This window comes from Pleurodeles waltl, chromosome 1_2, assembly GCF_031143425.1.
Source record: "Pleurodeles waltl isolate 20211129_DDA chromosome 1_2, aPleWal1.hap1.20221129, whole genome shotgun sequence".
In the NCBI taxonomy this organism is placed as follows: domain Eukaryota; kingdom Metazoa; phylum Chordata; class Amphibia; order Caudata; family Salamandridae; genus Pleurodeles; species Pleurodeles waltl.
Window position 1 is genome coordinate 312,641,846 of NC_090437.1, and position 25,994 is coordinate 312,667,839.

At 42.2% G+C, this 25,994-nt stretch overlaps 1 protein-coding gene across 1 annotated transcript in view; it reads right to left on the reverse strand.

The window, feature by feature from the left end:
- UGCG (UDP-glucose ceramide glucosyltransferase) overlaps nt 1-25,994 on the reverse strand; it is a 116,838-nt gene that overhangs the window by 11,948 nt on the left and 78,896 nt on the right. Inside the window, exons 5-7 of the mRNA XM_069238731.1 lie at nt 25,513-25,625; nt 15,413-15,591; nt 6,722-6,808 (exon numbers count right to left, since the gene is read on the reverse strand). Coding sequence (XP_069094832.1) covers nt 6,722-6,808; nt 15,413-15,591; nt 25,513-25,625 — 379 coding nt within the window. The remainder of the gene's footprint in view (nt 1-6,721; nt 6,809-15,412; nt 15,592-25,512; nt 25,626-25,994) is intronic.

Sequence of the window (25,994 nt, forward strand, 5' to 3'; positions counted from 1 at the left end):
ATGGGAGTCCATAAAAGAGTATTGCTTCACCATGATCATAGATGTTTTTGTAAATTGCCTCCCATTAATTTCTGCCTCTGTACAGGAAGTCGCAGCACGTGAAAATGTTTTTACGTAATCTACATTTTCTTACTTTGCATGTGAAAATCAGAAATGAAAGTGATGTCTGAAATGTGTAGATCTGTGGAAAGGTTTTTAAAAGTCTTTCCTAAAAATGTAAATGAAAAGGATATAAGAAGGATATATCACAAAGCAGCTAAGAGAGGATATAAAGAATAAGGATTGTAGCTCTTACAATACAAAGAAGAACGACTGAACAACACTTATTTATATAACAAAGCATGCAAATAAAGAGTTAAACAACAAATGTAAATTGATCTAACACGAAGATGACTTTAGATATCAAAGCAGAGATAAAATAGATGCAGGGGACAGATGAAAACCACGAAAGGTAATGTTAGTTGGCAAGTCCAAAAAAGAAAAAAGAAAAAAAGAAAGACGTTTCTCTGTCAACAATGCGTGAACTGCATTATCTTGCTTAAAAAGAGTACTATCACCCATCCGTACACAAAGAAAAAGATAGTATGGCACCTATAACTCACAGTACTGTATATAAGCGAAGTTTTGCACATGTAAACTTTATTATGGTGGGATGGAGGGCTGCTTTAGTGAGACAGAATGAACACCAGTCATATGTTGAACTACAAAACATGAAATCATCCTTAGCAAGGCATTTTATAAAGGAAAGACACAACCTTAATCAAATTAAGGTTATAATTCTACAATTGACAGTCACACTACCAAGGAGAAAACATGCTTAGCGTGAAGCAAAATGGCTTCAAAAACTTGATGTGTATCCCAGAGGGGACTCAAGGAGATTCAAGGCATGATGTACTTAGTCTGAAAAGTAGAAATATAAGTAAAAGAAAGGACAGACTAGGTCAGCTATAGAGAAGAAAAGCATGACGTATATATTTTTGGACTAAAGATCCAATGAGGAGTTGCCACCATAACAGAAGTTCCTGATAACTACAAAAATGCTATTTTGATGATCTATACACAGCCAAGGCTTTGGAGGGAGGGGAAGGTACTCTGGGGTTTTGATTGTAGGAGGTGTTAAGTTTGAATTTACTGGAACCTAAATGAGAAATGTCCGTTCTATATGCTTTTGTTTACAGATATTAAGGTATGGGCTTACAAGGAAGGTATGATGCATTGATTCTAAGATACTTTCAAAGTAATGCTGTAATCAGTTATGTGGTATATGATTATAAAAACACTGAGAAGAGAGGTTAATGAATAGAGCAGGACTGCGAAGTAAGATATTTACAAAACGAGTAAGGAATGCATACATTAATTGCCAGGAAATTACTGCTGTTTGGATTTAGAATATCTGAGCAAGAAAAAGATCATTGATGACACAGCACCCATGTGTATTCAAGTACAAAGTATGGATAGAAATAACTGAAAATTACTATAGTGTCCATAACTTTAGGATATGCTTCTAAAAAGTAAACATGATCGAAAATAGTCAGTGGAGATTGTTCTCTATTTGGAAACACTGCCTGTCGCTCACCTAAAGCTAACCAGCTAGACCCACTATACCAGGTGGTGTTGCAGAGATAGCTGAAAAGGCAGTTTGGTTGAATCAAGTTGTGTAGTTGGATATTAGAACTCCAGGGTTTTGATTTAATTGGGGAGGAGGAAGGGGTTAAGTATGTTTTTCAGGAGTTCAAACACACCTATGATGGAAAACTATGATTACAAATAGTAAAAGATTCGCAGATATGAGCTCATCATTGCTCTTAAATACTTAAAATAATAGCAATGGCATGCAACTTCCTTGCTAATCTTTCTTTTCATATGTGTTGCAATTGTTAAACAATGACAGCACAATTAAAGCTAAAACAATAAAGACAACAACTGCTGCAATACCCCTAAGGGATACCAAGAGCAGAAATCGAAAAGGTTAAAAAACAAAGGTCAGAACACTCTGGAATCTTCACTGGCTTAGCATTAAAAAAACTGTAGGGTTCTGAGTGAAGGAGGATATTGTGGGTGCAGGTGGGTTGAACGCCATAAATTGGCATCACTTTAATCTTTGTCCAGTCTCTTACATATTTAATTTAAAAAGATGAACAACTTTCATTTTTTATTTAACAAATAATTTTTGAATAGGAATTTAAAAACTGTTTCTAGACCTCTTACCTGAGGGAACAAATCTAGTGGTCAAACCAAGGCACGAAACTCATGATGGAGAAATCTATTGCTATAGAAGCCCATTTAAGAGCACATGGGACATTTTGGTCTTCAATCAATCAATCAACACATAGCTTTATTCGGTTACTTTCAACCATAAAAGCAAAACAACCAACAATTGAATAAAAAAGGAAATAGGAATTAAATTAAAAAGGGATAAGAATAAAATAAAAACATATGTTTCAGCCTTAAAAAACACATAAAATTATTTTCCTTAAAAATGCACCTAACCCCCTAATACCTATCATTTAAAATAAACATGAGGTTTTATTTCAGTCTAGGTGTGTAGTTAAAATTTAGCAACTAAAACACTTTAAAAAAAAAAAAAATTGGGTCCTCATCATCATTTTTCCCCAGAAAATTAGTACGTATATGCCAGGCAGCTACAATATATTTGCTAACCGCATAGGATAGAGGGAGAGAAGTTTCCCTCATCATGATCCTTAAAGCAACAATACAATGTCTTGCCCCCAGATTCCTGCACACAGGTCGTAACCACTTCCGTCGCGCAATCAAATAAGCAGGGCATATAAACATAAAATGTACAATAGATTCTGAAATGTGATTACAACTCGGACAAATATCAGGACTTGGAGTCGCACTCCGTGTACTGCCATAGGATTTAAGAGGCAGACAACCATATCTGAACTGAATATATAGACTCTTACTTAATGGGTCAAGAATTGTATCCATAAATAGTTCCAGATACGGGTACCATTTAAAATCAAAGAATTGAGAGGTCAATCTGCCGTGTGTTGAGCACAGCAGGTAGTTTTCTCTGACATATGTCCAGTAAACAGTTTTCAAATGATTCTTCTGATCCTTCCTTATACTTTCTGGATGGCTCCAAAACTCACTAAGACCCAATCTGTGAAACCATTTTGAGATGTGGTTAAACCAGGGAATGGTAAGTACATTTGGTCTATCTAGAATGTCTTGAATAGACTCCTTGTATGTGGATAGCTCAGGGGTGGTCCATACACGGACCCAGAAAAGCAATGGTCGTAGGGCAATTACATCTGAGATGCGTGAAAGGCCAAGGTCCCAGAACATAGGCAGCAGTGGGGTACTGCGAGGACAGGCCAAAGTTGACCTTACAAAGTTGTTTTCCCCCACTGCAAGCTTGCCAGTGTTCGAGGACCCCCAAATTTCTGCCCCGTAGACCGCAGCGCTCTGTGCCTTTGCTCTGTACATTTTAATAGTTGGAGTAATCACTCTCTCAGAGGTAGACTTGTGAAAGCGTAAAATGGCCCCAGATCTCTGTGCCAGAAGAGCTAAACTTTTATCGATTTGGGCCCCCCAATGCAGATTGTTGCTAATTCTCACCCCCAAATAATCTATGGAGCTTACCATACCTAGGGGGGTACCATTATAGAAAATTGAGTATCTCTTAGTGGGGCCACAGCCCAGGGTCATGAGTTTAGTTTTGCTATGGTTGAGTTCAAGTCCATAGTCACCACAAACAAACTAAACTTATCCACAAGTACCTGGAGACCCATAGGAGTTCTGGAGATCAGGAGGGAATCGTCAGCAAATAGCAAAATTGGAATTTTATGGTTGTTCAAGGATGGAGCAGCATTTTGGCAGTTGGGAACGACTTGCACCACCTCGTTGATAAACAATGTAAATAATGTTGGGGCAAGAACACAACCCTGGCGCACTCCTCTCCTAATATCTATTTTGTCGGTGAGTTCCCCCTGCTTACCCCATCTGACTTGTGCAAATGTTTTTTCATGTAATCTTTGAATTAAATGCACTAAATTTCCTGGGATACCGATTTTATTTAGTACTCCCCATAGTTTCTCTCTTGGGACAAAATCGAATGCAGATCTTAGATCAACAAAAGCAACAAAGTTTTTGCTTGGATAGGGTGACATACTTCCAAAATAGTAATGACAGCCTGAAGACTTGGTCCATAGTGTTAGTTTTAGGCCGAAAACCGGCCTGTAAGGGGGATAAAATTTGGTTGTTTTGGATCCAATCGGTAAGCCTATCTGGGACTTGCTTGGCAAACGTCTTCTGAAGGATATCGATAAGGCTGATTGGTCGATAGTTTAAAGGTGAACCTACATCACCCTTTTTGTGAATTGGTATTATTTCTGCGCCACGCCAAGAATCTGGAATAGGGCTACCAGCTGCTATGGCATTAGACAATAAATTGATGTACCATGCCCATCTCTTTGGTTCTGATTTAAACAGGTCCCCTGGGATCTTATCTGGACCAGGGGCTTTGGCTGGCCTCAGAGAATTAATTGCAGCTGTTGTTTCGGCTAAGGTAAAAACAATACTCTCAGTTGAAGTCTTGTTAACGGCCCAACGCTCATCATATCCAGGGTCCTCCAGAGCTTGCGGTGCAGGCAGAGCATAAATTCCAGAAAGATAGGACACCCATCTTTCGGGCTGTATGTACATACCAATGTCATCATTGCCCCTTTTCGAACTAGAGGTCAACAGCCGCCAAAAGGAACTATCATCTTTGTATTTGACTGCTGCAAGCAGCTTCTGCCATATCTCATTATTCCAGTCTTTTTTTGCTTGTTTAAGGGCATTAACATACCTACGTCGGGCCTCTTTAATAGCCACTTGGGTAGAGTTTTTTACAGCCTTGTTTAAATTAGATCTTGCTCGCACACAATCCTGATTATACCAATCCCTACGAGGGGTGTCAGCAGGTCTCGGTTTGGAAGGGATTTCCCTATAGAAGATACCCTGTAGGGAATCCACCAATTTATTGTGGATAGCCATAATGGGAATATCAGAGGCTTCTTGTTCCTCATAGTCTGCAAAGAGTTTTAAAAATGATGAATATATTTCCCCAATCAAATACGGGTTGGATTCCACCTTTGGCCAGGAGACCCGAGAACGTCTATGGTTCAGGTAAGGGAGTGGGACGTTAGTGATCGTTATCTGCTGGACTCTTAAAAATGCATGGTTGGTCAGTACAAGGCACAGAGGATTATGATCGCTATCCAAGCGAGGTAAAATTTCCATGTCCAGTGAACTTGACCATTGCCTAATGTCCACCAGAATATAATCAATAGTACTAAAGGAAAGCCCTCGCTTGAAAGTGATGGCTCGCTCTGAATCAGATTTAGTGCGGCCGTTACATTCTCTCAGGCCATATTTCAGACAAAGGGAAGACAACTGAGATGCAACACGGGAAACGGCCAAAAACGCCATTTCCTTAGATTGGGGAATACCCCAATATTCGTCCTCCTCAGAAGTCAGATTGCTGATGGTGTTGTCCAACACAAAAGAACAATTAAAATCACTTGCTATAATCAGAAGATCTGAAGGGTCCAGAAGCTCTATATAATCCGTCAGCTGGTGAGAACAATTGATTCTGACCCACGGGGAACGGATCTTGCATAAGTATTCAGAACAATCATCCTGAATCCAGGTCGGAATGTGAGTTGGACACCCAGCAGATCATAGGAATTAAACTTTATCATGGAGTGGTCACATTCTAGCTTATTGTTCAATAAAATCATTAACCCTCCTATCTGTCTTCCAAAGCCAACAGAGGCAGGTTGGGCAGCAGAAAAATAGGTTGTAAAGCCTTGTATGGATAACTGTTCTGCAGACCAAGTTTCCTGAAAAAGACAGATATCTTGTTTTGGTCTTATTTGTACGTGTCACCCAATGGCACTGCTGTACAACAGTCAAGCTCAAAAGACACCTAATTGGATTGACTAGCTTTGGGCACGACAGTGGAAGAGCAATGCAGTAAACCTTGGTTTAAAATCAAACATGTGACGACAGTATGCACATTTTGGGGACACTAAAGCTGATGTTCCTGAGTGCACGGCCTGGACTGTCTGATCCTAAGAGGAAGACCCTTGCTGGCAATAACTTAAGTAGGGTAACCTCAACTCATGGCTCTTTGCTCTCCTCTGAAAGACATAATTTTCTGAATGACACACAGGTAATGTGAGTGTTCCCAATGCTTATGACACAAACAGACATGACCACAACTAGATCTTCAAGAACTAATATGCAACACAGCCCCAACTTCAAAGTGCACACTTTGATGTAGCAGAAGACCAGTACATATATAAACTACTTCATAGTGTAACTGATGCTTGGTTATAAAGGTCTAAATATTTTTCCCTTCTTGCATAAAATATGCACAAAGTGTCAGCATCGCAATCAATTTCAGAGAATATGTAGTGAAACCGAATAAAAGTGAATTGCAGCCAAGTATTAGCATATCCAAACAAGAATTGGTTAAGCAGATTGGAATGCTGTGGTTTGATTTATTTTCATAAGTTAGAATGTAGTATCAGGATATTTGTTCAACATGAAATACATCCAAATAACAAACGCATAATTTAGATGTGCAAGCAAAAATAAAATAAAATAAAAAAAGAATAATCTGCCTTTCAAAGATAACAGAAAAAAAGAAGTGTGTGAAACTATAGACAACGATAAAACAGTGATGCGCATAACATCTGAAATTTACCTTATCATTCTGGACTGAAACTGAGAAATGGAATATGAACCAGAGTTCTGCATTGCAACTTGAGTGGCCATGGCGAATTTCCAACCCCTGAAAAAGAAACCGGAGCAGAGTTTTAAAAAAACTTGCAGAAGCTATAATCAGTGCAAAAAGCAAGGGTGGTCCAAAGCGTTGGAAAAGAAAAGCAGAAGCAGATTATCACCGACATGAAATACACAGAATCCAATCAAAATTCTTAAAGGTCACATTGCAAGGCTCTTTAAAACAAATGGGCAAAAACGCTGTCTATCGCTTGCTGTGTGCATCCCATACACTTCTAACATTTTTAGGGCTCCCATCACGAACCTACTGGCCATATGGCTCGGATGGGAGAATTGCTAAGGATCTTTAATGCCTTCTTGAATTGATGACCACCTGACAAAGACATTAATTATTGTTGAACGTCCTTCAAGGGACCCAGATTATGTTCTGCAAATCGTCCAATGTAGATCTTCTGCATTTTTAAACTGGAAGGCTGGGTGACAATTGCTAACACTGCAATAAATGTCCAGAAGAAAATAATTTAGAAGCACTGTGAGAGGTACTGAACGATAAATTTAACATTGCTGCACCTCCAACAGTAGCTTTTCAATAGTAGTAAACCTTTAGTTTGACACATAGAATAGAAGCTTGAGGCACAGATGTTGGCTTCTGGAATGTACATGGGGGAATTAAAATACAAGTGCACAACGCTCTCTGTGGCAAAAGAGTGAAGCCTGTGGAAATATACAAGAAAAGCAAAAAAAAGCAATAATATACAAATCTGACAAATAAAGCAGACTGCAGCTTCTCACAACTGTTTGATATATTATAGAAGTACAACAAACTAGCCTTTATTGATATCAAAGTAATGCTCTCCACAGAACTAATGGAAAGTCCGAGTCTGTTAGTTTCAGGAAAACGGAAAGGGTAGAGATACATATAGATTCAAGTATCAAAGTACACTAAGCACTGTAACTTGAACTTTAGATTTGGAAGAATTATCATAACCTCCTTAAACACTCCAAAGTGGACACCCAACATAAGAGCTCTTATTCGATCAAGGCAGTAAAGCAAGAACCAAGTGTAGTCTGCATAATGTCCCATAGTGGAACTAGCATGTAATGGTTAATGGTTGCCCATCAAGAAGTGCATTATGGTTAAGATGTAATGCTTGTACAATCAGGTAATGTGGAAAAAGGATTCACACATCATCTAAAAGTTATTCTTCACTATATATAGGCCAAGTGGGATCCCTGAGTCCTACAACAGCAGTAGTATGACACCAACAAAACACCAAAAGGTGTTCTCCACGTTAGGACTAAGACCTATCAAGAACGGAAAACTACTGAATGATCTTCTGGCCAGAATACAGCAAAGCGGCAAAAATTACAGGTTCAGATCTTTGAAAACCACAGTTTTTCAAGTGCTGGTGGCAATATTACAAATATGCAAGACACACTGAACCTATTTCATTTTGTCATCTTGGACACTGTCCCCTTAAGGCAGCCTGGATACAGAGTGCATGGAAATAAGAAATTCCGTTTTAAGTGACCACCGTTTTATTAAAGGAATGGTAGTGAGCAAACCAAACCCATTTAAAAATAATAACCAAGCAACACAACCCAATTCTGGAGACATTTTATAAAACAACACTTCACCGCCGAAATCTTTAAAATATGATGTGTGCTAAATGGTGTTGTGGATGCAACAGTCCTCACGTGACAAGGAAAAAGTGCTACTGTGCCCCGTTTTTCTTTTGTTACAATGTAGGAGTATTTCTGCCACTGAACTAGACATCTGAAGTCGCTGGGGGTGTTGCAAGATACGCGAGATCTTCACCAAGTATGAAGGGCTTTGTTCGTCAGGAGGGGGACCTAAAATATACCATATTTCGTAATCAGGGGATGGCCTAAAAATACAAAAAAAACAGCACGAATGGTGGCTGCCGGTTATAAGCCACTGGCACAAGCACCTGAAAAGGAGAGGGCCCGCCCCTGACAGTCCGTGCAAGTGGTTTTGTTACATTCCCAGGATTGGGGTGGATTGTGTAAAACAGTTCGAAGGAAGAACTGTGCCCGAGGGAGAACACAATGACACAGTGAATGCTGTACAAAATGGTGATTCGCCTTCAGGTTTGTCTTTGTTTTTTTTTTATCTATACATGCTGCTGAACCTGTAATCAGTTCTACCTCACCTTTCATTTCCAGTGCCACCCTGTTCCTCTGTCCTTTGCCTGCAAGTGTTTAGCAATCTGTGAACCATGGCTTTAAGTGTTTGGTTTCTCTCAGGTAGAACCACATTCCAGTGACCATTGGTGTCAGGCCCCTACAAGAAGCTGTGCAAAATCCCTTAAATTTTAAGAACATGCATTCTGTCTGGATTGACGGACATCTGGTGTTTATTTTGCACTAGTGTCCCCCAAAGAGTTTTAATTAACAACCGACTGCCCCTGAGCTTGTAACTTGCACTTCACCTACACTCATGACAGTGCTCTGTGCACCAGCCCATGGAAACGTTCATCGGGACTGTGTTGTTGTTTTGCCAAAATTACAGGACCTATACTTCTGAAAGAAGCCTGCTGTTGTATTCTGTCCTTGAAAAAAGAGGAATCTGGACTGTCGGGTTAGGAGAAAAGGCCACAAACTGAATGAAGGACACCTTGCAGAGCTTAGATTCAGTCGCCAGACGGATCTTGCTATCCAGATCTTTCGAACAAAACTAACATAATGAAAGTGATTAGGAACCTGCAGATATTATTGCATGGTCATGCTTTCTTTGCTAGAAATCTAATCCCCTTTAATTTATGGAGCTAAAACAAATGGCATTTATTGTGTACAAATATTCATTGGTATTACAATTATAATGAAGATGTAATTAAAAAAATGATGAGCATTTTGAAGTTCTTGTAATAAACAGGACAGTGAAAGAGATCCTAAGTTATCCTAAATTATTCTGCGCCATTACTCATGTTTTAAAATGAAATTTTCACTTGCAATGCTATTAAGTCGCATTATAAAGTACCACGAAATGGAGAACGAACCGATCATACACTTAGCGTACTGCTCAGACCATTAAGGAATGACTAATAACTATGTCTGAAATATCCATGCGCCATCACTAACTCAGCAGAAACTGGTTTCCAGTAATTGCATTAGCTGCCCTCTAAATTAATGGCAACAGAATAAGAAAAGAAGCCCACGCAACATCCTAAAGCCTACTTATAAGAAGATCTCAGGGGGCAAGGAGTGTGGTCAGACGAAGAACAGCTAGTTAATAGATGTGTGAGAAATGAGCTCCAATTTTCATGGGATTCTCAAGGTGTGGAAATATACATTTGCCCTCTTAACCCCTTCGCTGCCAGGCCTTTTCACCCCCTCAGGGGCCAAGTCTTTTTTTGGCTATTTGGGGCAGTTTGTGCTCAGGCTCTCATAACTTTTTGTCCACATAAGCTACCCATGCCAAATTTGCGTCCTTTTTTTCCAGCATCCTACGGATTCTACATGTACCCAGAGTTTATGGGTTCCCCTGGAGGACACCAAGAAATTAGCCAAAAAAAAAAGCTAAAAGTTCATTGTTTTAAAATAAAATGGAAAAAAGGGCTGCAAAAGGCGGCTTGTGTTTGTTTCCCTGAAAATGGCATGAACAAAGGGTTTGAGGTGCTAAATTCACCATCTTCCCAGCTTTCAGGAACAGGCAGCCTTGAATCAGAAAACCACATTTTTCAACACAATTTTGGCATTTTACTGGGACATACTTCATTTTTAGTATTTTCCGTACTTTTAGCCTCCTTCAAGTTAGTGACAGAAATGGGTGTGAAACCAATGCTGGATCCCGGAAAGCTAAACATTTCTGAAAAGTAGACAACATTCTGAATTCACCAAGGGGTCATTTGTGTAGATCCTACAAGGGTTTGCTACAGAAAATAACAGCTAAAATAAAAATAAAATTAAAATGGAGGTGAAAAAAAACAGCCATTTCTCCCCACGTTTTACTCTAACTTTTTTTTCTGCGATGTTAGACTTTCAAAAGGAATATACCGTTACGGCTGCTGGACTCTTCTTTTTGCGGGGATATATTGGGCCTGTAGGTTCATCAAGAACCCTAGGTTCGCAGAGCCAATAAAGGAGTTGCACCTTGCAATGGGGTTTCCTTGTATACCTGGTATACAGCAAATCATTTGATCAAATATAGAGAGTGAAAAATAGGTATCAAGGAAACCTTTGTATTTCCAAACTGGGCACAAGATAAGGTGTTGAGAAGCAGGGCATTTCTCAAGTAGCCGTCTTTTTTACACACTGTCTTACATTTGGAATGTAAAAATGTAGAGACAGACAAGGGGCAACGAAACTTGTTATGCTATTCTGTGTTCCCCCAAGTCTCCCAATAAAAATGGTATCTCACTTGTGTGGGTAGGCCTAATGCCCGCAACAGGAAATGCAACATGGGCACATCACATTTTTACATTGAAATTTGACCTGTTTTTTGGAAAGTGCCTAGCTGCGGATTTTGGCCTTTAGCTCAACCGGCTCCTAGGGAAACCTAGCAAACCTATACATTTTTGAAAACTAGACACCTAGAGGAATTCAGAATGGGGTGACTTGTGGGGCTCTCACCAGGTTCTGTTACCCAGAATCCTTTGCAAAACTCAATATTTGGACAAAAAAACAAACACATTTTTTCCTCAAATTTCGGTGAGATTGTTCTAGAATCTAAGAGGAGCCACACATTTCCTTCCACCCAGCATCCCACCCAAGTCTCCCAATAATAATGGCACCTCACTTGTGTGGCTAGGCCTAGTGCCCGCGACAGGATATGCCCCAAAAGACAACGTGGACAAGTCACATTTTCCCAAAGAAAACAGAGCTGTTTTTTTGCAAAGTGCTTAGCTGTGGATTTTGGCCTCTAGCTCAGGTGGCACCTAGGGAAACCTACCAAACCTGTGCATTTTTGAAAACTAGACACCTATGGGAAATCTAGGATGGAGTGGCTTGAGTAGCCACACATTTCCTTCCACCCAGCATACCTACCCCCCACCCCCCCAAGCCTCCCGATAATAATGGCACCTCACTTGTGTGGGAATGCCTAGTGCCCGCGAAAGAAAATGCCCCAAAACACTATGTGGTCACATCAAAATTATCAAATACAAAACTACCTGTTTTTGCAGGGGTGGGGGACCTGCGTTTTTGGTCCTGGTCTCAGCAGCCATATAGGGAACCTACCAAACCAACCATTTCTGAAAACTAGACACCTGAGGGAGTCCAGGGAGGTCTGACTTGCATGGATCCCCCAGTGTTTTCATACCCAGAATCCTCAGCAAACCTCAAACGTAGCTAAAACAAAACAACAAAAAACAACAAAAAAAAAACCACATTTTTCCCACATTTCTGTGTGGGATCACCGCACCGGGACAAATTTCCTACCACCCACCGTTCCCCTCAGTCTCCTGGTAAAAATTATATATCACTTGTGTAGGTGGGCCAAGTGCCTGTGACAGGGAAGAGCCAAAAACACGTCGAAATTGAGGGGGAACCAAAGCGGGTCCAAAAAGGCAGTTTGAAGAAAGAAAATTTTAGGCTGACAAGTGGGGAAGAATTTATATCGGAATGTATGCGACAATGCTGGATAGTAGGAATTTTGTAGATTCCTGCAGATTCCAGAAGGTTCCATCACAAAAATGTGGGAAAAATGTGTGATTTCCAGCAAAGTTGGAGGTTTGCAGGGCATTGTGGGTATGAAAATGGTGCGAGGTGCATGTGAAGCACACCACCCTGGACTCACCCAGATGTTTAGTTTTCAGATGTGTCTAGGTCTTGTGGATTTTTCTCCATGGCAGCGTCTGAAAGTCCAACAAGTGCAGCCCTCACCATTCCAAGTGGGACGATTTTGAGAGATAGACAAGCTCTCATGGCCCAAACGTAAAACCAAAACCCAAACTAATCAGATGTCTCTTGCTTGCGGTGGCCTAAGATATTTTAGTGTGCGGGGCAGAGCTGAAAGACTGTTACCCCCTTCAGTTGGGGGTGGGGCATAACCAGGCCCATATTGGTTGGTAGCCACCACCCCACTATTTTTTATTTTTTATTCCCTGGCATCTAGTAGGCTTTCTGTCCCCACCAGGGAGTGGATCAGGGGTAATTGCACCATCTGTCCACTGGTGGGCAGAACAATTTTGTCCCCATTTATTTGGGGTGGGGGTATGGCCATACCCCCCACCGTCTTTTAAAAACAACAAAAAAAAAAAAATCTTCCCTGGTCTCTGGTGGCCTTTCTGCCCCCAATGGGCATTCCAAAAAAGGGGGCAGATATGACCAACAGTAATGTGCCCCCCCCCCATGGGGAGTGACCCTTGACTAAAGGGGCTGTCCCCCAAACAAAACACACACATACCCACACAAACTAATCCCTGGTGCGCCTAAGTGATTTCTGTCCCTCCAGAGGCAGATCAGCCTAATAGAAATCGGCCAATCTGCCCCCAAGGGGAGCAGAAATGGCCTAAAATAAATTCGCCCCCAGGAGAGCGACCCTTGCTTAAGTGGTTGCTCCCCTTGCGTGAAATTGACGCAAAAGAAATAAAAATCCCTGCTGTCTAGTGGTTTCTGCCCCCCCTTGAGGGCAGATTGGCCTAATACAAATAGGCTGATCTGCTTCCAAGGGGAGAAGAAATAGCCTAAAGACAATTTGCCCCCCAAGGGAGCGATATTAGCCTAAGGGGTCGCCCCTCACATATAAAAAAAAAAAAACACAAAAAAACCAATTCCTGGTGTCTCTGGGTTTCTGCCACCATTCCCCCTCCCCGACTGATGGGGGGAGAAGAGGTGGAGGTGTCAGACACGGTCTTAAAATAAATTGCCCCCTGGGGAGCGGCCCTTACCCAAGGGGCCATCCCCGTATGCGGAAATACAAAAAAACTATTCCATGGTGTCTAGTGGGCATTTCTGCTGCCCAATCGCATCGCAATCTGGCAGTAGAAATGCAGAGAGAGACATGAAAGGAAAGGAAAGGCCTTTCCTTTCATGCCTCTCTCGCTCCCGCAACGTGATAGGAGAAATGCTTTTGCTGAGCTTCCAGCGTTGTGGGAGAAGCCTCTGATGCTGCAACCGTCATCAGATGCCACAGGGGGATCCAGGACGGGGGTGGGGTTGGAAGGGGAGGCGGCTCCTCTTCCATCCTTGCCCAGGGGAGGGGGGTGCCAGGCCTTCGGGGAGTGGGGTGGAGCGCTAGGGCCCATAGCAGGACGAGTTGGTCTCGTCCTCGGCAACCATGGCCGAGGGCGAGACCAGCTCGTCCAAGGCACCCAACAGGTTAAAGGGAATCTTTTTGCGGTACACCATTCTGAGCGACAATGTTCATTTTCTGGTTATGGTTAAATAAAGTACATAAAGGTTCTTTAAGCACATAATCTGTTTAAGCAACGCTGACAACAATCTCAAGGAATCATTAACTCCTTCTTGGCATGGCCAACACTACCGTCTTGCTTTTCAGCTATTTGCTGGAAGGTAGAATGCATCCATGTATCTTTACACTTTCCTTGCAAGTTAAGCCCTACAGAATATTATATTACTTCAGAGTGCTTTCCTATAGAGTTAATTTACTTAGAAAATGACATCTTCCATTAAAGATAAAAGCCTCTGGTCAAAACAAAAATTCAAACAAGCAGTCCATAAAAAAGTAGAAGTGAAAACATAAAGCCAATCTAAAATGAGCCTTCACAATTTTAGAGAACAACCGTTAAGGCCCAGACCTGAAAATCACGGATAGAGCCAGTACGGGGCACTGGCAGTTGGCCAGGTGGAATGAAACAACAAAATATCAAATACAGCCATAAACCTCCAATAGGATATGAACTGTCCACAGAAGACGATAAAAAGAACATAACACCCCAAAGATTTGTGAGAACAGAAATGTGAATGGTAGGTAATGTAAAAGACAGCAATGTGCCTGAAGTCAACTTTTGTTCCCATACTCAGTACCCACACTGAACCTCCTGTGTGTCTAAAAGCAGCATGCAGTTCTTCATACATTACAAGTTATATTTATTAATTTTTAAAAAAACACTCGAGGCAGGGTTATATATAAACGCAAGCAACTGTGCTAGATTCAGATCCACAAAGCGAAACATACGGAAGCCCTACATACCCAAACACAAGCAAAAGGAATCTGCAGTGGGAAGCAGGTATGGAGGAATGGATTGATAAAATTTAATGTAAGATACTGGCCATGCGTTGGGCCTGCTCTATGAAACAGGTACTACTTAAAAAACAGAAAATATGTACTGGTGTGTTGGACACATTGCTAGACTATGCACATTTCTTCATGTCATACTATGCAGTTGATAGCTTTTAAACTTCCAAAAATTCCTTCATTAATGTTAACTAGTATAACTATTTCTGCAGCTCTTTAATTTAGTAAGGGCAGGTCACCCTGGGGTATTAAAAAAAGGAACAGGAAAAACAAAAAATACCCTACAAACATCCAATCGGAACTGCTTTTCATGCAAAAAGAAATCACATCAAAAGGAACGTGCACTACAGAGAAACGATAATCTTAGCATAAGTGGTATCTTGTTCTTGAGGACACCAGCACTCCTACAAAGCAATGTGCATTAATACATACACAAGAAGGTAGAAATTCTAATACAAACACACTTTTAAAAGGAAAGGCGCCTTATCTTACCGGTCTGCTATTGCTTTGGCCATGAAATAATCTTCAGCTATGTACTGGGCAAAAGCTATTAGTCCACCCGCTTGGTCCAATACATCCTTCCGCATCAAGCACGACATGCCAGTGACACACTTGAACCCAGTAACATTCGCAGAGATGTATGACCTTGGATGTGATGTGCCAAAGTACACCTGTGAAAACAAATCATGCTGATCAGCGACGTTGGCAATGCCAAGGCTATCAGCAGGGCATGAAATGCACAGTAGTGGACTACATAACACACAGTTGCTGCACATTTTGTCATACATTACTGCACAGCATAGTGGCATTTTAAAACAACACATATTTAATGTATCCTATAACAAGGCTCAGCTCTACAATAATAGTATTATATTTACCAATGCTTGGGTCTAGGAGGCCAGGAATTATAGAAACTAGAAGTTTTGCCCTGAGGTTTTGGGAGCAGAGGCTGAAAGATAAGTAAAGTCTCAAAAATGTAGTAGATGTTTGAACATTACGTTTTCAGGCAGTCCTATTAGATATTTCATAAAATAAAACACATCCTTCTCCAAGGATACGAGGGATACCAGGGATATCTAAGAGGTGAGGAGTCCACAGACATAACTGAGAGCCTACTTATATCTGAACCTGAAGAGGATGAAATTTGTCTTGCAGGGATGAGTGATTTTGATCTGTGAGATCCGTTTAGAGCTTCCTCCTTTTTCTCGCTGGCTCATCCTGCGATGTATTGCAATGGCCATGTTTTTCCTTCTTTTGCAACGCTTAGGGAGGGGCATTGGAGGATTCTCACCCACATTAGGCAGTGCTGAAGGCGCAGATGGACCCACTGGGCCTCAAGGTGGCTGAGAGTAATCTGACTGATGGAAGTAGGGGGAAGCTTCTGTAGATGGATGAGATTCTGGAAATAGTGGAACATCTAAGATGCACCTCCAGGATCTCCTCTTTTTTCTAGATGTCATCATCTGGCATTTTGGTGCCATATGAGGCAGGAGGAGTCCTTGTAGTACTTGTGACCCTCAACACAGACAGACCTCACTGAAGAGGGAGCTTCAGACACTGAAAAGGAAACTCTAGAAACAGTTAATGTCGACAATCTAGGGACAAATGTCTACATGTCCAGTGCCTTTATGTAGACCAGAGCAGGAGTGAACGCGACTTGAGGAGTAGCCCGAGTGTCCCAAAGGGAAATCAGACCAGTGGTTGACGAAGACATAGAAAACTCCCTTAGACTTTTAGAACAGGTGGACCACGAGGCACAGCAGCCAACTCCCCGTGCTTTGCCTTCAGGCAAACCTCCTCCCTTATACCCTGAGGCACCAGTAAGGCATCTTCAGACAGATGGAGGATTTCTTACCTCCGCATGAGGGGCACCTGTCAAAAATTGCCAGTATGGTGATCAAAGTAGTGCTGTCAGGAGAAATATCTCAGAGGACAGAGCAGAAGAAAAAGAAGCACTGCAAAAAGAAATCACAGGAAAATTGAAGACAACGTCAACCACCCCCTAAATGCCCCTCAGCCCCTCCCCCACACACAAACAAAATGTAAGTTAGCAGCTAAAACACAGCTTTAGAAAGGCAACGGTGTTAGGGGATCCTTCTGAGGTGAGCCGGAAAAACAAACTGTCTCTCTGACCCTACATTACATGATGGAAAGCCTGTCTCACCCTGGGGTTTCCTAAATGTGCAGTGTCTAACTAGCACAGCATGTGCCTAGCTAATCAGAGGTTGGACTTCTCAGCCAAATATATTATTTATTAATTTATCAAACTGGATTTACTTACTAAAACCAAAAAAGAGAGAAGAAGCAGAATATGTTGTCTCTCAATGTTGTGGTGAGTTTTCCGCTGGGCCAGCGGGTGGAAACGCTCCTAATACGGCAGCCAGCATACTGTATGGTATGGTATGCTGGCTGCAGCAGCTTCAGCAGTTTACATAAAAGACCACCAAAGCCGTAATGAGGGCCTCAGTCTCTAGTCAAAGGTCTAGTGGAGGATTCTCTAATCTGACTCCACCCCCTGCCGCGTTAGGTCAAGCGTATGGCTGTTTCAATAGGTGAAATCACCGTTAATCAAATCAGATTCTTATTTCTGTCCCCATAGTGAGATGGAGATCTGACCAATAACTGATAACAATGGAGTCTTTTGAGAGTTGAAGCCCGACCCTCAGCTTGGAGGATAAACAGAGAGGCTAAAGCCAAAATCAAGAAGTGACTTCTGTTAAAAAAAAAAAACTAAAAAAAAACAGGAGCGCTAGCTAATCAAAACAGGCAATTCTTCAGAAACAAAGCAAGGAGAATTGGAAGTGCTTTGTTAGAAATATCAGGTTGGTCCCAGATGTACTGCTGAAGCAGCAGTTGGCTCCTAATGGCACAGTTAAGGCTGACGCTGAATAGGCATGAGGGAGATGAACTAGAGCACAGTAGCCTCAGGTTTTAACTTTAAGGCACGATGGTAGATAGAAATTGTGTTTTCTTTATTAATTAATATTTGACACAGTAGCTCCAGTAAGTAAGGTGGGCAGCCTAACACCTTTCATTGCCTTCTTCCTTAGTTTTCCAAACCGAGATAATGAAAATGTCACTTACCCAGTGTACATCTGTTCGTGGCATTAGTCGCTGCAGATTCACATGTGTGGCACAGTCCGCTGCCTGGTGTTGGGCTCGGAGTATTACAAGTTGTTTTTCTTCGAAGAAGTCTTTTTGGTCACGGGACCGAAGGACTCCTCCCTCTTCGGCTCCATTGCGCATGGGCGTCGACTCCATCTTAGATTGTTTTCCCCGCAGAGGGTGAGGATGGAGTTGTTTGCTATAAATAGTGCCCATGCAATGGAGTGAATATGTATGTACGTTAAGAGTTTATAATAATTTTTTTACAAATGTACAGAAGTTTAAGATTCATGATCTACTTCTAAACGGCTACAGGCTTCCCGGGGAGGTGGGAGGGTACATGTGAATCTGCAGCGACTAATGCCACGAACAGATGTACACTGGGTAAGTGACATTTTCAGTTCGATGGCATCTGTTGCTGCAGATACACATGTGTGGCACAGACTGTAAAGCAGTTACCTCCCCTAAAAGCGGTGGTTTAGCCTGTAGGAGTTGAAGTAGTTTGGAACAATGTTCTTAGTACAGCTTGGCCCACTGTAGCTTGTTGTGCATTTAGTACGTCTACACAGTAGTGTTTAGTAAACGTATGAGGCGTAGACCAGGTTGCAGCCTTACATATTTCGCTCATAGGAATGTTTCCTAGAAAGGCCATTGTAGCACCTTTCTTTCTGGTTGAGTGTGCCTTTGGTGTAATAGGCAATTCTCTTTTGGCTTTAAGATAGCATGTTTGAATACATCTGACTATCCATCTAGCAATGCCTTGTTTTGAGATTGGATTTCCTATGTGTGGTTTTTGAAAAGCTATGAACAGTTGTTTTGTTTTCCTGATCAGCTTTGTTCTGTCAATGTAATACATTAGTGCTCTTTTGATGTCTAATGTATGTAGTGCCCTTTCAGCCACAGAATTTGGTTGTGGGAAGAACACTGGCAATTCTACTGTTTGATTTAAATGGAATGGTGAGATTACTTTTGGCAGAAATTTTGGATTTGTTCTTAGAACTATTTTATTGTTGTGTATTTGAATAAATGGTTCTTGTATGGTAAATGCCTGTATTTCACTTACTCTTCTGAGGGATGTGATTGCAATGAGAAATGCGACCTTCCAAGTTAGATATTGCATTTCACAGGAATGCATGGGTTCGAAAGGGGGACCCATGAGTCTTGTTAAGACGATGTTAAGATTCCATGAAGGAACTGGTGGTGTTCTTGGTGGTATAATTCTTTTTAGCCCTTCCATGAATGCTTTAATAACTGGTATTCTAAATAGAGACGATGAATGAGTAGTTTGTAGGTAGGCAGATATTGCTGCGAGGTGTATTTTTATAGATGAAAAAGCGAGATTTGCTTTTTGCAAATGTAGTAAGTATCCTACTATGTCTTTAGTAGAGGCATGTACTGGTTGTATTTGATGGGCATGGCAGTAGTAAACAAATCTTTTCCACTTAGATGCATAGCAGTGTCTAGTGGAAGGTTTTCTAGCTTGTTTTATGACCTCCATGCATTCTTGTGTGAGGTCCAAGTGCCCGAATTCTAGGATTTCAGGAGCCAAATTGCCAGATTCAACGATGCTGGGTTTGGATGCCTGATCTGTTGTTTGTGTTGTGTTAACAGATCTGGCCTGTTGGGTAGTTTGACATGCGGTACTAGTGACAGGTCTAGTAGAGTTGTATACCAAGGTTGTCTTGCCCATGTGGGTGCTATCAGTATGAGTTTGAGTTGGTTTTGACTCAACTTGTTTACTAGATATGGAAGGAGAGGGAGAGGGGGAAAAGCGTACGCAAATATCCCTGACCAATTCATCCATAGAGCATTGCCTTGTGATTCGCGGTGTGGGTACCTGGATGCGAAGTTTTGGCATTTTTAGTTTTCTCTTGTTGCGAACAAATCTATCTGGGGTGTTCCCCAAATTTGAAAGTACTTGTTCAGAACTTGGGGGTGAATTTCCCATTCGTGGACTTGTTGGTGGTCTCGCGAAAGGTTGTCTGCTAGTTGGTTTTGTATTCCTGGAATAAATTGTGCTATTAGGCGAATGTTGTTGTGAATCGCCCACTGCCAAATTTTTTGTGTTAGGAGGCACAATTGTGTTGAGTGTGTTCCTCCTTGTTTGTTTAAATAATACATGGTTGTCATGTTGTCTGTTTTGACAAGAATGTATTTGTGTGTTATTATGGGTTGGAAGGCTTTTAACGCTAGAAATACTGCTAACAGTTCTAGGTAATTGATATGAAATTTTGTTTCGTGTATATCCCATTGTCCTTGAATGCTGTGGTGATTGAGGTGTGCTCCCCACCCTGTCATGGAAGCATCTGTTGTTATAACGTATTGAGGCACTGGGTCCTGAAATGTCCGCCCTTTGTTTAAATTTTTGCTGTTCCACCATAGAAGCGAGAGGTATGTTTGGCGGTCTACCAACACCAGATTTTGAAGTTGACCCTGTGCCTGTGACCATTGTGATGCTAGACACTGTTGTAAGGGTCGCATGTGTAGTCTTGCGTTTGGGACAATGGCTATGCATGATGACATCATGCCTAGAAGTTTTAGCGCAAATTTTGCTTGTATCTTTTGGTTTGGAGACATAGCACTTATTAGCTTGTGGAATGCCTGCACTCTTTGTGGACTTGGAGTGGCAATTCCTTTTGATGTGTTGATGGTTGCTCCTAGATATTGTTGTGTTTGACACGGTTCTAGGTGTGATTTTGTGTAGTTGATGGAAAACCCCAGTTTGTGAAGGGTTTGTATGACAAAAGTGGTGTTGTTTGCGCATTGTTTTACTGTGTTGGTTTTGATTAGCCAGTCGTCTAGGTAAGGGAACACATGTATCTGTTGTCTCCTGATGTGTGCTGCTACCACTGCTAGACATTTTGTGAACACTCTTGGCGCAGTTGTTATTCCGAATGGCAACACCTTGAATTGGTAATGTATTCCTTTGAATACGAACCGTAGGTACTTTCTGTGAGAAGGGTGTATTGGTATATGAAAGTACGCATCCTTTAGGTCCAATGTGGTCATGTAATCTTGCTGTTTGAGCAGTGGAATGATGTCTTGTAGTGTGACCATGTGAAAATGGTCCGATATGATGTAGGTATTTAGTGTCCTGAGATCTAATATTGGTCTCAATGTTTCGTCTCTTTTTGGAATTAGAAAGTACAGGGAGTAAACTCCTGTGTTTTTTTGTTGTACTGGTACTAATTCTATTGCATCCTTTTGCAGTAGTGCTTGAACTTCTAGTCCTAAAAGTTCTAAATGTTGTTGTGACATTTTGCGTGTTTTGGGGGGGATGTTTGGTGGGAAGTTGTGGAATTCTATGCAATAGCCATGTTGGATTATTGCTAATACCCAATTGTCTGTTGTAATTTGTTGCCAAGATTGGTAGAATTGGCTTAGTCTTCCCCCCACTGGTGTTGAGTGAAGGGGTTGCGTGACTTGAAAGTCACTGTTTAGGTGGAGGTGTTTTTGGAGTCTGGAATTTTCCCCTACTCCTTGGGAATTGACCCCCCCGATATCCCCTGAAACCTCCCCTTTGGAAGGAACCCTGATATGGTGTGGTTCTTGATTGTTGGCTGGTGGTGTCTGTGGGTTGGCCACGAAACCCCCCTCTAAATGGAGTTTTTCTGAAAGAGCCTCTGCTCTGCGGGGAGTAGAGTGCGCCCATGGCTTTGGCCGTGTCTGTGTCCTTTTTAAGTTTTTCAATGGCTGTATCCACTTCAGAGCCAAACAGTTGTTTCTCGTTGAAGGGCATATTAAGGACAGCCTGCTGGATTTCAGGTTTGAAGCCTGAAGTGCGTAGCCAAGCGTGTCTCCTTATGGTGACAGCAGTGTTGACTGTTCTTGCTGCAGTATCGGCTGCGTCTAGTGAAGAGCGGATTTGATTGTTTGAGATCGTTTGTCCCTCTTCCACTATTTGCTGCGCCCTTTTTTGGTATTCCTGGGGAAGATGGTCTACGAGAAGTTGCATCTCGTCCCAGTGTGCGCGGTCATATCTGGCCAGCAGCGCTTGTGAATTTGCGATGCGCCACTGGTTGGCTGCCTGTGATGCCACTCTTTTCCCTGCGGCGTCAAATTTTCGGCTTTCTTTGTCCGGAGGTGGGGCGTCGCCAGATGTATGTGAATTTGCTCTTTTGCGAGCTGCCCCTACTACCACAGAGTCGGGTGGTAACTGCGAAGTAATAAACACTGGGTCTGTGGGTGGTGGTTTGTATTTCTTATCCACCCTTGGGGTGATGGCTCTTGATTTTACGGGCTCCTCAAAAATTTGTTTTGCGTGCCGTAACATCCCTGGTAGCATTGGGAGACATTGATATTGGCTATGTGTAGCCGAGAGGGTGTTAAATAAAAAATCATCCTCTATAGGATCGGAATGCAGTTGGACATTGTGGAAGTCTGCAGCCCTAGCCACCAGTTGCGAGTAGGAGGTACTGTCCTCTGGCGGTGACGGCTTTGTGGGGTATGACTCGGGATCATTGTCCGGCACTGGGGTGTCATACAGGTCCCAAGCGTCTTGATCCTGATCGTCATGACTTATGGTAGTTTGCGCTGGTGAGTGCATTTGTGGCGGTGTTTGTGCCGGCGATGCTTGTGGTGGAGAGGGCGGAGGCGTGACTTTTTTAACCACTTTGGCTTGTGGTTGTGCGTCATCCTTTGGAAGTCCGATCCTTCTTTTCCTCATGATTGGGGGAAGGGTTGATATCTTCCCTGTATCTTGCTGGATGCACAGTCTCTTTTGTGTGTAGTCCGATTCTACACTTTGGAGCTCTTGTCCAAATTTGTGCATTTGGCCACTTAGTCCATGTTCCTCTGAGTAGGATGAAGGTGTGGTATTTTTCGGCGCCGAGAGAGAATCTTTTTACGGTTTCGGCACCGACAGAATTTTTGTTCCTTTCGGCATGGATTCTCGGTGCCGATGTTTTTCGGTGCCGATATCTTGTTTTTGTCTCTCGGAGCAGCTTTCTCGGCTCCGAGGTTGCTCCATGGCGGTCCCTCGACCGGAGTCGGGTGTCTTCGCTATGGGCGTGCCCTTTTTCGGCCCCTTCGACGGGTCGCCTGATTTATGGGTCGAGCCATGGCCTGTTGGCAGTGGCGTCCCCTGGGCTTTTGGTTTGTCGATGGATTTAGTTTTCGACGTCTTACTCACAGTTTGTTGCTGTTGTTCGACGTCGGAGTCTCCGGATTCTGATTCCGGAACCGAGAATGTTTCCTCTTCGTCGTCGAAACGTTGTTTTGTCGACGTGGACGCCATTTGGTGACGCCTGGCTCTTCGGTCCCGGAGTGTTTTTCTGGACCGGAAGGCTCGACAGGCTTCACAGGTATCCTCCTTGTGCTCGGGGGACAAGCACAAGTTACAGACCAAGTGCTGATCTGTATAAGGATACTTACTGTGACATTTTGGGCAGAAACGAAACGGGGTCCGTTCCATCGGCTTCGATGTCGCACGCGGTCGGGCCGACCAGGCCCCGATGGGGGATCGAAACTGCCCCAAAGTCTTCCGATGATCGGTGTCGATGTACCTAACTATCCCGATACCGAACGGAACAATACCGACGCTTTCTTCCGAGATTCTGACTAACTTTCCGAACCGAAACACGGAGCGAAAAGGAATACGTCCGAACCCGACAGCGGAAAAAAACAATCTAAGATGGAGTCGACGCCCATGCGCAATGGAGCCGAAGAGGGAGGAGTCCTTCGGTCCCGTGACCAAAAAGACTTCTTCGAAGAAAAACAACTTGTAATACTCCGAGCCCAACACCAGGCAGCGGACTGTGCCACACATGTGTATCTGCAGCAACAGATGCCATCGAACATGTACTTACATAGACACAAGAAAATTACTTGCAGATGTAACAAGAACATAAAACCATGAACTTCAGTTAATATCCTTGCTTTTAGGGAGCAGTACCAGAAACGGCTAGAAACTGTAATGACAGCTAGTTGACAATTAAGTTGCTGAGCTTGGCTTACATCAGATACATTTCTGCTAATCTCTGATCAGGATCCATATCAGCTTCACAATAAAAACTGTTTTCATTCCATCTACCTCAACAACATTTTTTAGCCATTTAACCATGCTACATTTGTTCATCTGGTAGAGGGATGCCAAATTCAAGAAAATACCCGTAGGCCTTGGAGAGAAAAATACATTTTTGAAACTGTCATATATATTGTGCCTTGGGGCTGGATCATTTACATAATATGATGTGTACAAAACCGGTTACCCAAAAAGGATGCTTAAATGTATATTCGAAAAACGGATTCAGATTATTGTTATTATTATTTTTTTTAAGAGTACAAAAACCCACAGATTTCCCAAAGTATATGGTGCTGTGACCGGCAGTCTTACACTCTAATGTAGGAAAACAACGTCATGTTTAATATTACTGATAAAACAGATTACGAGCCCAGTCTGAGTCAATGGTAAAAATGATTATAAGAGTGCAGAACACACTGGGATATTATATGTACAATCATAAGACTGAAATTATGGCGACTAAGTTGATTTCCATTTGGTCAGCAACTTTACACGCCAATAGAAAAAATGCACACACAATGTTTTCCAATTGTCTCACACTTTTTTTTAATCCACAAAGCTCATGACTTGAGAACCTACTGATTTATTTTAGAAAGCAACAAATATTAACTTGTAATGTAAATATTAACTCAATCTCTTGGGGTGAATCATGCACAAAGATATGTGAAATCAAAAAGGTAGTTAGATTAGGGACGAACTTTAAAATTAACCCAAAGGAGATAGAAGTCCTGCAACTGCTCAGCGCTGCCCTGCTCCTGTGCGTGTGCACGTTGGCGTATTCAAAGTCGGCACACTCCCTACAATCCCAACTCTCCCTTCGCTCAGTTCGAATGTAGTGACATGATAGGCTGTTTTCGATTTCATTTGGGAGGTCACACGCCTAACACTGGTGTAAATACAGGCACAAAATGGTGCTTTGCTGTCAGGGAACAAGGCTGCGGATGCACCTGAAACGCATTTGATGAGAAACGGTAACGGAATGTAATAAGGCACATTAAAAGCAACAATCACAGCAAATGTTGGCTCCTTCGTTGAAAGGAACATGAAGTCAATATTCTATATTTTTTCCACACGGTCAGATAATATGGCAGCTAAACGCCCCCTGCAAACCCCCCCTCCAAAGTCCCCTGTCTGTCCACCAGATATAAATGTCGTCCGATATTCACATGCTCAGTCCTGGTCAATACAGCCATTATTAAACTGCAGCACAGCAATTAAAATAAGTGTAGACACGTTTGGGTCTCACATACCATGTCTGCCTGCTTGCACCTTTCTACTGTGTGATACAGTTTGAGTGGCCTGAAGGGTTTTCATGCACATCACTTTACATTTAACACTGATAAAAAACCAAACCTGTCAACACACAGAGCATGCATGAACATATATCCAAACTGACAAGCAAAAGTATTTAGATGTTGTCAAGACTAACAATTCTGATAAGTCAAGGGGTTTGTAATATGCTCACCTGTTCTAAAGTTGCAGCAAAGCCCTGTCGGTCAGACACGTACGGCAGCCCATGGACTAATCCCACTTTTTCCGTCATCTGGTTAGCCATATCAGTCAGTGTGTCTGGTTGCACTGTGCAGGGAAACAATATTTAGGTTGACTGTTAGTTCAGTACTTGAGAATGCAATAGACTTCACAACAGTGGATGCCAACATCTAAATTACAGAGAACAAATGTCTCAATGTGTGCATTTAACTCTAAAGGTGCTAACGTTTTAAAAAGCACAGCGAAAACTAACGTTCAGTGATACATTGTTAAAAAGTCATTTCTTATTTCTGCAAAAGATCACAGTCCTATGTTGTTTTAGGCTGTGCGAAAACAGGGCTGATTGCAGAGGCCCCTAACTTTTGCCCCCATTTTTCACTTTTGGCTGGTGTTTTCCTGACTTTGATGGTGCCCTGGGTACTGCTAACCAGTCCCAGGGCCTGTGCTGTGTATAAA